At 36.5% G+C, this 15237-nt stretch overlaps 1 protein-coding gene across 5 annotated transcripts in view; it reads left to right on the top strand.

Annotated features, from left to right (window-relative positions):
* LRP1B (LDL receptor related protein 1B) overlaps nucleotides 1–15237 on the top strand; it is a 761175-nt gene that overhangs the window by 519439 nt on the left and 226499 nt on the right. For all 5 annotated transcript variants that reach the window (XM_052792801.1, XM_052792800.1, XM_052792798.1 and 2 more), the window contains 4 exons: nucleotides 2030–2194; nucleotides 3088–3332; nucleotides 13418–13549; nucleotides 14771–14998. In XM_052792801.1, coding sequence (XP_052648761.1) covers nucleotides 2030–2194; nucleotides 3088–3332; nucleotides 13418–13549; nucleotides 14771–14998 — 770 coding nt within the window. The remainder of the gene's footprint in view (nucleotides 1–2029; nucleotides 2195–3087; nucleotides 3333–13417; nucleotides 13550–14770; nucleotides 14999–15237) is intronic.

Below are 15237 nucleotides of genomic sequence, written 5' to 3'. Positions count from 1 at the left end.
TCAAATCACCACTCTTCCTGAAACTGAAGGCTTAATCTGCCTTTTGAAAGGCTAGAAGCGATTGTATGCTACATTTTGTTAGAAGTGAGGAAAGAATAAAATCTTTGAACACAGATGGGAACAGCTACTCAATCGTTTCACAAATAAATATGAATAAACAAACACTGATGATTCAAAGTAGATGGTTGTGTTAGGATTGCTCAAATCCTGTATCCTAATGGAGGCACGGCTGCCATAGCTCCATTCCAACCTGCAGTGAGGCTGAGCGTGTATTCTCAGTCCACACACACAGATGCATGTATAAATAAACTTATATACATAAACACGTGCGTGGCTACGTAGGTCTACAGGCAGAAACTCTCTGTGCTGAGGCAAACAAGCAGCACCAATGCTCTCATCCCCTTAAGGATCCTGGCTGTTAAGTATGAAGGTCTTTTAGCAAGAAACATATATGTATGTATAATGTGGATTCCTCCAGTAGCTGGCTTTAGACAGTCAGTGTACCCAGTGGCTGGCCCTGGGATCACTGGGCTGCCGAGCTGCTGGCTCCAGGACGCGTGAGCCCCCAAGGCTGCAGCCCCACACCAGCTGCTGGTGAGGATCCCATCACACACGCACTGCTGTAGCTGCGCCTAGGCACCAGTCCCACCCAGTCTATCCAGTAGCTAGCCCTGGATCCTCGCTGTCCCCAGCTGCCTCTCGCAAAGAGGTGCACGCAACACACACATGTACAAATGGGTGTCTGAGGCCCCAGACCTCACAGTCTCTCTGCCAGTTGGCCTGGCCCCCCGGTCCCTCTGGTAGCCAGCTCCCCCAGGTGCCTTGCTCCCAGAGATGCACGCATACATCTGGCTGCCAAGCCACATAATGTACTCACAACTCAGTCTGGCTTCACCTTTGCCAGCGATCACACACTGACATGCACACCTTCGCTCGCTCCCGTTGCCGGCACCCTGGACGTACAGGCCCTGTGACCTGTTTTCTGGCTCCAGCTGCTGGCACACAGCTGTCTATACACACAGAGCATGCATGGAGAAGAGACCCTTACCCAGAGAGAGAGAAATGGAATTTGGTAGAAAGACAGGCCTTTTTATACCCTTATCCCTTATTATTTAAATATAGTGTGCTACTGTTCACAGGCACTAAATGGAGAGACCTTATTAGGATGTATGTTCAGGACTGAAGCTGTCTGAGGTTACTTGTCAAAGTTTTGCTGCAGTCTGACTCCTTGCAGTTAGCTCTTTACAACTAATAAAAGTTTTCATATCAAAGGTGTTCCTTTCCTTTAACAAACAAAAAAAAAGTTTGCGTGTGGTTGAAAACTTAATAAGGTAAGAACAGCTAGAGTGTATTTTTGGCCTTTTGGTGACACTGCTTGTGTTACTTAACAAGAAACTTCTTTGGTTATACAGGTGAAAGCTCTCCTTCCTGGAAAAAAATTGGAGATAGTACAGAATTGAGAGAGCCTACCATACAACACATCTTTTCAATTTTCTTACCAAGACTAATCTGTATAAAAATTGCTAGTGACATACCAAAATCTAGGGGTCTTCATTGGAACACTTAATAATGAATTGAAATCTCCAGTTTAGCCTGTTCCTTAATCCCTGCTGCCTCAAATCACCTTTCTTCCCTTTCTCCCCTCCCCATCCTCCTCATCTGTGGATTGCTTTCAAAGGCTCTCATTATAATTTTTTTTTTAATGAGCTGGGTTTCTAATTATAGAAGGAAGACAAGACGAGCTGTTACTTGTATTAATGGACATGAAAAAAGGAACGCTGTTAAACTTTTAGTTTTTAAAAAACTTTTTGAGTTTCATGATTGCTCTAACACTAAGAATTAAATGTTGCCTCCATGTTACCAGGAATTTATATAGTTACCTAAATTAATCTATTTTTACTCCTTTCATTTAAAACATACGAATTTTTGAACTTTTTTTCTAACTATTGTCTTATTGAACCATTTCAGTTTATTCTTCGTGCTTTAATATTTTCTTATATCTCTTTTCTTTTTCTTTTCCTCTCACCAGAATTCTGTTTTGGACAGACTGGGATGCAAATTTTCCTCGCATTGAATCCGCTTCCATGAGCGGTGCGGAAAGAAAGATCATATATAAAGATATGGATACTGGAGCCTGGCCTAATGGCCTTACTGTAGATCACTTTGAAAAAAGAATAGTATGGACAGATGCCAGGTAAAGTCAGAACAGTATTCTTATCAGTTCATAAATCTTTATTCTTACATACAGAAATGTGAACTACATTGTAAGCGGAATGTAGCTATGTACATTATGTGCATAAAGAGTCTTGTGTGCAAATGTATGTACATTTCTTTAATTGCATTATTATTATACATAATGTCTTCATGGTCTGTACCAGCAGACCTCAACGGCCCTGAGCAGGCTTCTCGGGCACCTTCCCCCACACACCCTGCCCGTGGTCCCAGGAGCCCATTTCAGCTCAGCCCTGGAACTTGACCACTGGAGCACCAGTCTCCAGCCCAGCCGCAGCGCTGCCTGGCAATGGGCCCATTGGTCCAGACCCCAACCCACAGGGTGGCTTCCTGGCCTGTCCCTGTCTTGTCACCACAAACTTTTCTGGCAATTTGGACTCTTGGTTGAACCTGGCTGCTACCCCCTGGGCCCTGCTCTGCTCACCTCGCTTGGGGGCGGTGGGATGTGGCCCTGGACAGTGAAGCCTCTGCCTTGCCAGCTCTGGTATCATCTGTGGCTCCTGGCTCCCTGTGCCTTAGAGAGCAGTTGCCCATTTGTCCCTCCCTGACAAAGCTGTTTCACTTTTTTTTTCCGTGATTTCATCTAATGGAGACTCATTTACCTGCTGTGTTTTCACAGCATGGAGGTAAATTTGAATTTAAAACCAGTATACAAGCAAACCAATATTTCATATCCCTAATTAAATTAATAATGTGAACTGAACCATCTCTGATGTTAATGATTGCACTGTAAACATTCTTTGGTCTTAACCAGTATGTAAGAGTAAAGCTTTATACATTTTGAACCAATGTCAAAATGGTTGTATGATTTTTATTTTATTTTTATGTAATCTTAAATTTGGGGTTATCTTGTAGATCGGATGCCATTTATTCTGCATTATATGATGGAACCAGCATGATAGAGATTATACGGGGTCATGAATATCTTTCTCACCCTTTTGCTGTTTCTTTGTATGGGAGTGAAGTATATTGGACAGATTGGCGGACCAATACACTTGCAAAAGCCAATAAATGGACTGGCCAAAATGTCAGTGTAATACAAAAAACAAGTGCTCAGCCATTTGATCTTCAGATATATCATCCAAGTCGTCAACCACAAGGTGACTATTTATAGAATAATTAATTATTATTCCTATGAGGGGAAAAAAGTATTCTTTTTATATACAAATATCTGTATATGAATTTGCCTTGAACTGACAATTCTTAATTAAATGTCATGTTCAGCACTAGTGTTCCTTGGGTGCTAATAGAGTCTTTATTCAAACCAGAAGCTTCATGGGATCGCTGTCTGTGAATATTACCCATCTGGACTCTTGTTCTTGATCTGTTACAAATATAGTGCAGAACCGTATTTATTTAAAGGGCTTCCAACTTATTTTTTTAACTGGAGTAACTAGTCTGACACAAGTAAACGTAATAGCGCTAGCTGTCTTTCTCTTGCTTCTCTCCAGAGCAAGATGAACTTTTCTGTGAAATGAATGGTGTATACAATTGTTAGTTTTAAATATTCACTTTGTGCTATAATTCGCCTTAATTTACTCATTCACTTGTCAGTGTCTATTTGCTTCTCAGTCGTCTTGTTCACTCTTAGGACTGCATAACTTAAGATTCCACCACTGCAGACTGCTACTTTTCTACCGAAACAGCCCCAATTGGGTGTTGTCCATAAACTGACACTTTTCCAAAGCATAGCCTATTCACTTAACAGCTTTTACCTTAAAATAACATTTACAATTTTCAATTTCAAATTAACACTGTATGTCTTTCATGGGCAAATGAACTCAATCTGCTGGAGGCATGAGTCTGGAGTTTAAAACTTCAAGAAGCAGCAAAACTTATTTTTGGTGTGGATAACAATCAAAAGTGAAAGGAAGTTCACAGTATATGCATTAAATAATAGGAAATTCTTTAATTATTTCTTGATATATTATTTTGTAACTTTAACTTCCCATTTTCATCTGTATAAAGCTTACCTCTTCATGTGTGTATATTTCCATTTCAATCTTTTACTAGCTTTTATAGTATAATATCTATTTATAGCAGAGCAATGCTGTTCAATTATGGTAAGTGCATAGGCTTTGTCATTAGGTAGATAGTCCAACAGTAGTTGTGTATTTAGTAATCTTCAGCTACTATAACTTAAGATAAAACTGTATTAATCTTAAAAATAAAAACTGACCAGATTTTATCTATCTGGTTTAATGAAATATTTTATTTAATTCCTAATGAAAAATGCAGGAACCTGCTAAAGAACTTAGCTCCTTGAGACAGATTTACAATGTCTGTCGCACAGGTAAAAAGACAAATCATCTTCCTATCATTTCAGCTGAAGCTTCAAATGATTTTATCACTGAATAGTGAATCTCTCATTCAGATGGTGAATACTTAGTCAGGTAATTCAAGTTACTGATCTCAGTGGTCATACGCGTGAAGGTTCATAAGGACCAAGAAAGAAATCATAGAGAAGCCCATTACTTGCACATCTAGTATTTTTCTAGAGTATAACTGTATTTATTACTTCTTTGAGGATTATGAGGATTACAAATACAGAGATTTTATTTAACTGGTGTAAAATTATTTTCCACTCTAAATTTTCTGGCTTCAGTTATGGCAATATATAGACTGTACCTAAGCATGTTGCTAATAACATAAGCAATAATTAAATCCAAATTAATTATAAAGGGACTTGGCACATTTTGCTGTGATTTCATCCTGATACCTACCTAATCTACCTTGCTAGCATTATCTGCTACTGGTCCAAACAAGTTTTCCTGCCTTCCCTCATACTTCCTTTTTTCCCCAACTGCTGTTCAGTTGAGGATAGGTGATTCCAAGATACTTGGTACAGTGCTGACAACTGGCATTATTATTCTTCTTCCTAACGGTTATCTCCACTTCTACCATCATAAAAAAAGAGAATTTTAATTGGGCTTTATAGTTCCTCCTTCTCTGACTTTTCAAACATTTTGCCCTTCAAAGTCCCTGTATCCCTGGCTTGGGAATCATAAATGTTAAGGGAAATAGCTGGAAAGTGTTGTTACATAGTCATTTACTAGGAGTCCTTGGACTTCTGAATCAGATGCTTGACTTCATTCAATGTGAAATAGTGAGGATGAGGTGGTTAGCTGAAGTAGTAATGAAAGGATATGATAGCGTGCTGAGCAGAAGAAAATGGTCCTGATTAAACTTCCTCAGTTATTTTGTTGGAAGGATACTTGGAGATCAGTTCTCTCAGTGGATCCCCATGTAAAATGAAGAACTAAATAAAGTGACTGTTTTTGATACGGCTATAGCTACGTTGATGTTTAAAATAAATTTAAAGTTAGAAAACGAAATATAGGACAGGAAGACATTATTATGACATTGCTGACAATTTCAAAACCCATTGAATATGTGTTTTTATTGTGAGCTATAACAAAAGACAGTGACTTAATTTGTATGTAAATACAGGAAGGTAAAAAATACCACTGGAGGATGACCACCAATGAGTTATAGAGTGTTCTGTGATCTCTGGATAAATTTCAACTCTTCTGCCAAAAAGTTGATGGTAATAGAAACTACTTTAAAATTCATATCACATATAGTTGGTTTTTTTAATATTGAGAAATGATATTTTGTTCTCACCCAGGGTTTGTAGTGCTCAGTAAACTATTCAGACTTTTATATTATTAGGTTCTAAGCAATCTTTATTTGAAAATGTTAAATCCTGACAATTTTGTATGGCTTTGTAGATGTCTTAGAACCCAGTTCTGCATTAGTTATACATAGAAGACTATGGATATATCTCTAAAGTAAATGACTACTGGCAAGTAAAATTCTCCCTGCACACTAGTAGTCAAAAGATTTGAAGAATGCTCTCTAAAAGCATGCATTGAAAAAAGGAGAGCAATGAATATAACTCACTGTTAGTTTGTGAGTGAGTCTAAGCATGATGACAACTGTGATAAGGACTCACAGTGAACAACTCCTAATCTACCTTGTGATATGTGACATATGCTGTCAGGATACATTTTTCTGATGGTTTTATTTTAAAATAATAATGAACTTACATTAAAGAAGAATGTTACTGTTTTTCAGTGGATGTCAGGTTGCTTTATTACTTTTTGAAATAAGCCTCTTGCAAGAATTTACTTTTTAGGGCAGGGTACTGTTCTAAGAAAGCTGTCTGGCTTCTGGACAAAAGAATATGTGTGCCCAGGATCTTAAAATAGGGTGGAGTAAATATGCATCTCTGCACGCCCCTTTCAAGTAATGGTTTTTGCTATTTTTTATAATGAGTCACTTCCTGAACTTAGGGATTTGAGGAACTGTGTTCTATATTTGGTTTTTTCACGGTAGCATTAGAGTTCCCATTAGCCATTTCTTGCTGTCACAAAAAAACCAACTATTTTCTGTTTGGACTGGGGCCAGGCAACGTCTTTAGAGAGAGACTATAGCCTAGGGAGACATCAGTCAGTGTTCCATAGTCACAGATACCTTGGCCTAAAGGCAAAGTATAAGCTGTAGAAGAGTTTTCAGCTGTTATTTGCCAGAATCAAGAAGTTCAAATATCAAGTTGTGTAATTGCAGCTTTTATTTTATGATGTAGAAAACACCAGATTCCATTTTATGATTGGCCTTCTGGGTTTGCTCTAAATTATTCACTTTCAGTGAAAGCAATTTTTTTCTACAAATCTCTAGTACCTAGCTTTATTGGAGCTAGAGAAAAATGGTGATACTATCCAATTACTTCTTAATTTTCTTTTGAATTTGTAGCAATTTTGCAATAAATGAAACAAGATACCATGCAGTTTAGAATACCAAAATAAAATTAACAGTAGATTTACATTGCAAAATGTGACTATAAATATAGCACTGAAGGACAAACATTTTGTAATCTCGGCTCCATAGGTACATATCTGCGTCACCTATGTAAGTTAAAAGTTACTGTTTTTTAAAATATATCATGAGCTTATTTTGATTGAAATAAAGTAGAGCACAGCTAAATAAATTCCTGTAGACTAAAGCAGCATTATTTCAGTTAATCTAGGACAGATGCTAATTTAAGGTAGTGAGTTATAGTGCGATATTTGTATGGATGATACAGGTTCATCTGTCAGTAACCACAGGGGATTGTGGAAGACTTCATGACCAAATGCAGAATGATGTCACATCTCAAGAATGTGAGTTTGAGACCTACTCATCTTCACAGAATCAAAGCTGTGTGTCAGGAATGCTATTAACATAGCAAACACAGGTTTTCTAGGAAGAATAATTTCTCAACTACCATTATATTTTAAAAATCCACTTGCTGCTAAGAACAAGGTCTTCTATTTTAGGCACAAGATTTTGTACTTGCACCATGAGGTGTACTACTGAGGATAGTGATGAAAGGAGTAAATATAGTGCATTGGAAGGATTGCAACTTGAAAACAGAAAGCTGTGAATTCCTCACACATTCCCCAGTTTTTTGCATTTCTCAAGGGTATTACTTTGAATTTAAAAAAAAAAAAACCAAAACAAAACAACAAACCAGGGTCATGGCATTATTTTTCTTTTTTCAGATTGAATTTTACAGACTAAAAATCAGGACAAGCAGTATAATAACTGCTGAATATAAAGTATATTGGTACCACTGGGCTCTTTTGTAATTAAAACATGAAAAACATTTAACTTCATAGCACTGTTTTGTTACAATATTCTGTTGAGGCCTGGATTGCCAGCTGTTTAAAATAACTTTTTACAGAAATGTAGCTTAAGATGCACATGAGCAAAGTTTTGGCTATTTTATTTGGGGGGGATTTTAAAAATGTTATTAGTCTGAAATTTTATCACAGCCTTCTTGTGTACATTCTTTTTACTTCAAAATTAGCAGCAAGATTGGTATATGTATTATAAATCTCGCAAAATACATACAGTCTTTCTGAACTTTAAATTTAATTCCTTTGTGCCTTGTGAAAGTTCTTTTTTTGTTTTAGGAATTATAAAAGCAGTTTTTCCTACCTTTGTCTTAACTCAGCATCCTGTCTTTGACAATGGCTCATCAGTGCCTACAGGAAAGTTTGGACCTGGGGGAAGACAACAGCCATGCTCCTCCCTTATAGCCTGTCAGCTTCCACTAACCTATAACTCGGTGATTTCTGAATGGTATCTTTGTGCTTCAAAGGCTTTTAAAGCCTTTGACTGATTCTTCTTGCATGAACTTTTCTAGCTGACTTTTGAGCTTACACAAACTCTTGATGTCTATAACTTTTTGGGCAGATGGCTCTGGTGCGTAACTATGCACTGTGTGAGAGAGGACCTAGTCTTGCTTGTTTTAACCCTAATAACTGATAATTCTGTTCGGTGTGTCCTAGCTCTTGTAATAAGAGGGGTATTGGACAGCCATTTCATAAGTATAAATATAATCTGTTGCTTCAGAAAAGGATCTTGGAGGTATGGATGCTATTTCAGTGGTCATCCTCATGTATGTAACTTGAGATTGTTTTTTCGTTGTTGTAGTGGGTTGACCCTGGCTGGATGCCAGGTGCCCACCAAAGCCGCTCTATCACTCCCCCTTCTCAGCTGGACAGGGGGGAGAAAATATAACAAAAGGCTCGTGGGTCAAGATAGGGACAGTTTAATAAAGTGAAAGCAAAGGTCGTGCGCGAAAGCAAAGAAAAACAAATGATATTATTCTCTACTTCCCATCAGCAGGCGATGTCTAAGCCACTTCGTGGGAAGCAGGGCTTCAGTACGCGTAGTGGTTGCTCCGGAAGACAAAAATGCCCTCGTTCCGTCTCCCTTTACTTAGCTTTTATATCTGAGCTGACATCATATGGTATGGAATATCTGTTTGGTTAGTTTAGGTCAGCTGTCCTGGTTATGTCCCCTCCTGAGATCTTGCCCTGCCCCAGCCTGCCATTGAGGGGGGGGCAAAAATGTTGGGGAGACAGCCTTGATGCTGTGCCAGCACTGCTCAGCAGTAGCCAAAACACTGGTGTGTTATCAACACCTTTCTAGCTACTGATGCATAGCACAGCGCTATGAGGGCTGCTATGGGGAGAGTTAACTCCATCTCAGCCAGACCCAATACAGTTGTATATTACTACACATGTATTGAATTTTATGAGACGTTTTATTTCTCAGTCACTCTGTCATGTAACTGTTGTGTAGCTTTTCACACTTGGATTTAATTTCATCCTTTGTCACTGCTTTTTTGTTACTTTAATAATAAATTTCTGATTTCTTGAACGTTTTCTATAAAGCATAGCACCTGCTCCTAAAGGTTTAGGAGCCTTTGGCCCTTCCACATGGTAATACCCTAGTGTTACAACATTTGTTATTCTTTTCTATCTGTGTTTCTTATCTGTCTAGTAAGTCAGTATGCTTTTTTAAGGTCAGTCATTCCAGGCAGTCCCTTCTTAGTTTTGGACTTATATCATTAATTACATTTTTCTCTGTTTTTTGCAGTACCCTTTCATCTCAAACTGTACACTGGGGGGAGTGGGAAAGAGAGAGATTCATTAACAAGAGCTTCAGAATTACCATAAAGATATTGTATCGTATACAATAGAGTATCATGAAGAATTGTTCTAACTTGGTGCTAAAATTATTCTTGTTTGTTTTGTTTCATGGTTAATATGTAAATTTTTGTTAGATGGTATACTGACTAATTCTTCAAGTGAATGATTAAAAACTGAAGTAGAAATAGTGAATATAGGAAATACATATTTATTTTAGAACTAATGCATTCTCTGATCAGTCTTAACTTACAAATTCCAAAGATTAACGCTAAAATAATCAGACATAATCCAGTAGCATAAAGATTTTAACTTGACTGAGTACAGCAGGATGTTTGACCCTATGAAAAGCAATACTACCGAAAGTATTGACAGTGAGCAGAGGATTAGATCTATAACTGGTTTTAAATATGAGCGGGAATAGATTGTCAGCAATTTAAAAGTATTCTTTTGATGTAGTTGTAGTGCATATATTTGAAGGTGTAGGCAGAATTTAATCAGGTCGCGCACCATTAAAGTATAAGATTAAAATTTTGCCTAGCTAAAATCTGATGCCAAGAAGGGACAGGTTCAATATGAAGTTAATACGGAGGATAAGTTGGTCCATGGTGAATACATATTCAGAGGTTGGCAGAGTAACTGTTCATTTGTCAGCTGGTGATAGAATGTCAGGGGTTTTTTTAAGGGTTACTGGTCAAGAAGAAGAAACATTTTGTTTAAATAATGTTTCAGAGAGCAGTCAAGAAGAAATATGATGACAGAGTGACATGTATATCTGTGCACAGTACTGTAAGAGAAATAGATTGACAAGGAATCAGCAGTGGAAATCAATTAAATAATGCAATAGGCTGGCCAGTTGGCGAAAATGCCAGTTCTGTGTGTTGCCGTGATCAAAAGGAAAATAGATTGGTGGAAATGATTAGGAAAGGAATGAAGAACTATAGACAGTGAACTGTGATGCTCTACAAATCCATATCACTCCCGTATCTCGAGTACTGTATACAGATCATATAAAAGATACCAAGAAAGCTTGACAGGCTGATCAAGAGTATGGGAGAGTTTTTGTATGAGGACAGGTAAGCTGATGCTTCTTGAAATACAGCTTATAGACAAGCTTCTGTATGATGGCAGTGTGTGAAATCATAAATGGCATGGAGAAGGTGAATAAGGAATGGTTATGTGGTTGGTTATTCACAACAGAAATAGCAGGAAGTGTTAGAAATAGCACAAGGAAATAAGAGAGCCAAATCTTTGAGAGTCAAAGCAATAGTATACCTATTTGCCTTCAAGAGAATTAGTTTTTATTAGAAAGTAAAGAATGGGCTTAGCTGTTATTCAGTGAAAGCAGTATGAATATGAAAGGAATAAATACATATGTGCTGGGATAAGTAATTTTTTTATTATGGTAGTTTACTCCTCCAATTGTGTACGCATGTGGAAACAAATACGTCTGCTTTGTAACACCTCTTTTTCCACCAGTTTTGTATTCCATTATATATGAAGGGGATTGTGATGTGGACAGATAGTACGGAAATTGTACTGTCTCCTCTTTGTTGATGCTTGTAGCACACTGTAACCACAACTCCTTCTTTAACATGATCATTAACCAGCATGCCTTTTATTTTTTTTTCTGTATGTTCTTATATTTGAATTCCATGAAGATGGGGATTATTATTCTTAGGCCCTAAGTAGATCCTTGCCACAGATGGTTGCATGCATATAAAGAGGTTGAGGTTCCACTGAAATTACTGCTTTGTATTGGCAAATAAATTAAAGGAAATGCTGTTTTACAGAACGTATGACTAAACTTTAAATCTCGCAGCAGCAATGTTAAGAATGCCAAAAAATGCAGGAGGTTGAATCACTAGATGATCTCCTGAGATCCCCTTATAACCTAAATGATTCTATGATCTCCTTCACAATATTGTCAATACCTTAAATTATGTTTCATTTTTGATGTGTTCATAGGAATAGATGACTTAAATTTACTAATATTAATAGTCCATTAATAATTGATTCTTATCCTGAAGGGCTCCTGGAACCTTCTTAACTTCAGTCTCTTTTCCTCAGCTTCACATTTTTTGTTTTCTACACAATGTTGTGAACTTATTAAAAGAGATCACCCCAGATTTTTTTACATTGTTACTACAGATACAAGAAAAGTGATGATGTTAAATAAACATTTCTCTATTGTAATTTTTGGGAAAGGTGGAATCAAATATAGTTATCACATAAGGTTAATAAGGTATTTACAGTCCATTAGCAGTCAAAGAATATATTAATTTATTAACCAAGAATACATATTTTTAAGCTTATTGGTGCAGATGACTTCTTGTCAGAGATTTAGAAGAGCTGACAGAGAGGATATGGGATGCTTCTTTTTAATAAACCTTGGAATAGCAGGAGAAACTGCAAAGGCTGGGAGAGTGCTGAGTGGCATCCAGTGATGCCAGTGTTTGAAAGGGGCAAATGGGATGGCTTTACAGAAAACTGTAAAAGCCTATGATTTTTTGATAGAATGATGGAAGATGCTGGATAGAATTTCATTAACCTGTTTATCCAAGGTTTTGAAAGTTTCGTTCTTCATGTAGTACTGGTCAGACAAGTAAGTAGTTAAAGTCAGGAGTTGGTGGATAAATTTACAGGAATCATGCATTGATGAAAAAGAAATGGTTCAATTAAGCAAACCTTGAGTTTGTCTTCAAATTTTAGTGCTTGAGTTTGAGCTAAGTTTATTTTGCAAAGAAATTCATATATCGGATTTCTCTAGTTATCTAATTACTTATATTGCAGGCTAGTACAGCGTTGGAGGAGTATATTCTAAACTAATTGATTTTGATAATTACAAGTTTGTCTTTATGAGTCAGTCATTCCCACTTCCCTTTTCATCGCTGTTAATTTTCTGTGGTTTTTTTAGTAAAGGGAAAAAGTCAACATTACTTTCTGTTATGCTTGGAATGTCTCTTCAGGAGTGCTCTGGAACTGTGTGTGTATAATAATGATTTAAGATAATCAGAATAGTTTCTAGGTTTTGTAGGACTAAGAAGTCTTCTCCAGTCAGCTTGCTTCCTGCTTTTTAAAGCAATTCTAGCACATCTTGTTCAGTCAGTGAACTATAAGAAGCTACTTGAAAAAAGCTACACATAGGAGAGGTTTTTCTTTGAGAAAAGTAGAAATACTTTGGCATCTTTTTTCAAATTATCTTTGCATGTTAGATTTCCAATTAGTATTCTGATTTTTTATTGAGAGGGAACATTGAATTTGCCAAAATTTCCAATCCCGAGTCTAAGCTTTGACTCTTCACAAAATGAAATTTGTTGTTCAGGTCCTCATCATACTAACATTTTTTTTATCCCATGTGTCCTGGTTAGGAGTGTACAATTCTTTACATTTGAATGTTATAAATAGACTGCAAAATTAGTATCACTGGGAAAATTGTATCCAGTGGCTTCATGAGGTTACAGTGATAAATTTTGTGGCTGTACTAACAAAAAAAAAACCCTATAAAAATTTATGCTTGGACGAGAGTTTAATAGTAGCCTAGAAAAAGTGATCAGAGCACAAGTTCAGTTAATCAATAAGGCTGGGTTTATCTTCAAACAGAATTTTCACCACGTTTTTACCAGTGTAGCTTTTGCTGGTTTGACAAGCCTTAGTTCCAAAAGGTGTTTTGATATTTTGTGTATTTCATTATTCAATTTTAGCTTCCAATCCGTGTGCTGCTAATGAGGGCAGAGGTCCATGTTCTCACATGTGTCTGATCAATCACAACAGAAGTGCTGCATGTGCCTGTCCGCATCTGATGAAACTGTCTTTAGACAAGAAAACGTGTTATGGTAAGTTTTCTCCCAAAGCCTGACAATTGTATTGATTTTAGAATTTTGAACTGGACAAATTAAAATACAATTAAAATCTTAAAAACAATCTCTACAGTGCATTTTAATGATGTATTTTAAAGGGACATCTGCTTTTTGAGAATTGGTAACTTATTCTATTGTGCGAGGTGTGTGACGCTTTGATATTTATTATCACAGCCGTTTTTTCTGTTGCTTGTGTGTATGATATGTTAGTAAAACTTATCTCTGCAAAACAGAAAGGTTTATACTGCAAAGTGCGTCATCAGACAATGATGACTCAGGTAAGCTGAATAACAAAAAGATACTAATAGCTTAAATCTCTACCTGTTCTTCTAAAGTTGTCTTGGTTTTATTTTCAAGGATTAAGAAAATGAAATGAAGAGTAAATATTAGACATGCAGCCTTGCAGGGAAGTTTTATAAAAAATTACAAAAAACACTTTTAAGCTATAAAAGCCCTCAAAATGTCAAATAATTGTGTCTATAATCTGTAAACCCTTGTACTACATTACTCTTTTCAGTGTTGATTAATAATGTTTTGGAAATAAAAAAAAATATTTTGTTTTAATAAACATATTGTGGGGAAAAAAGTTACCTTTTCTGTTCATTCACAGACATTTGCTCCAATAATTTAGACTTTTGAGATAAAGAGTTCTGTTTTGCCTTTAATGTATCACCCTTTTTCACCAGTGAATGTCTAAATTAGAACAATCAACGTGTTCTTTTTCTTCCACCTGTTTGCCTTTCACTACTTACACATACATTGTGGAATTCCTCCTGAGTTTTGTTGATTGCAAAAACTTCCCTGTTACAGTGATACTCTGTTCCCCTGAGGTACTAGATGTTAATATCTGTTATGACTGGCAATTGAAACAGTATTTTTTTGGTTGGAATAAGTGGGGTAAAATTTTTAAAATGTCATTTTTAACATTTTTCCTTAGACATTCACAAGACCATATTGATTTAGTGGTGTAGTAACATCATGTCCAGCATCCAGAATTAATATTTTTTTCCTGTGATTTTTATGCTCTGTAACATACTTTATTTCTCAAGTGTCACTAGGCTGCAGGTTTTCTGGAGATGTTAAATCACTCATATAAACCTTATTTATGCATCTGTAAAGTGATCTTAAATGACTTGGACTTCTTGTTAGCGATGTTGTGAAGAGGATGAAGAGTGACGTCTTCCTTTTTTCTAACAGAAAGAAAGAAATTTCTTCTTTATGCAAGGCGTTCAGAAATAAGAGGGGTGGACATAGAGAACCCATACTTCAACTTCATCACAGCCTTCACTGTTCCTGACATTGATGATGTGACGGTCATAGATTTTGATGCTGTTGAAGAACGCTTATACTGGACTGATGTGAAAACACAGACCATCAAGCGTGCCTTCATTAATGGGACTGGCTTAGAAACCATTATTTCAAGAGGTAAATAGCATAACATTGAAGTAAAAATAATTCATTATAGGTAACTGTGTGTTATAAGCATGCTAAAATATGAGCATGCAAGTTCTTGTTACGTGTACCTCTCACTAGTATTGGATAATTGATCTAAACCATAAGAAAGCACAATTTTGTTTAGGATTCTAGGTCATTTTATTGATTCATAATTAATTTTTATTTAAATAAATTGGGATGTAATTGGGATGTAATAAACATTGCTTTTA

This window comes from Harpia harpyja, chromosome 7, assembly GCF_026419915.1.
Source record: "Harpia harpyja isolate bHarHar1 chromosome 7, bHarHar1 primary haplotype, whole genome shotgun sequence".
Taxonomy (NCBI): Eukaryota; Metazoa; Chordata; class Aves; order Accipitriformes; family Accipitridae; genus Harpia; species Harpia harpyja.
Note: the sequence above shows the minus strand (reverse complement) of the source record. Positions and strands in the feature narration are given on the sequence as shown.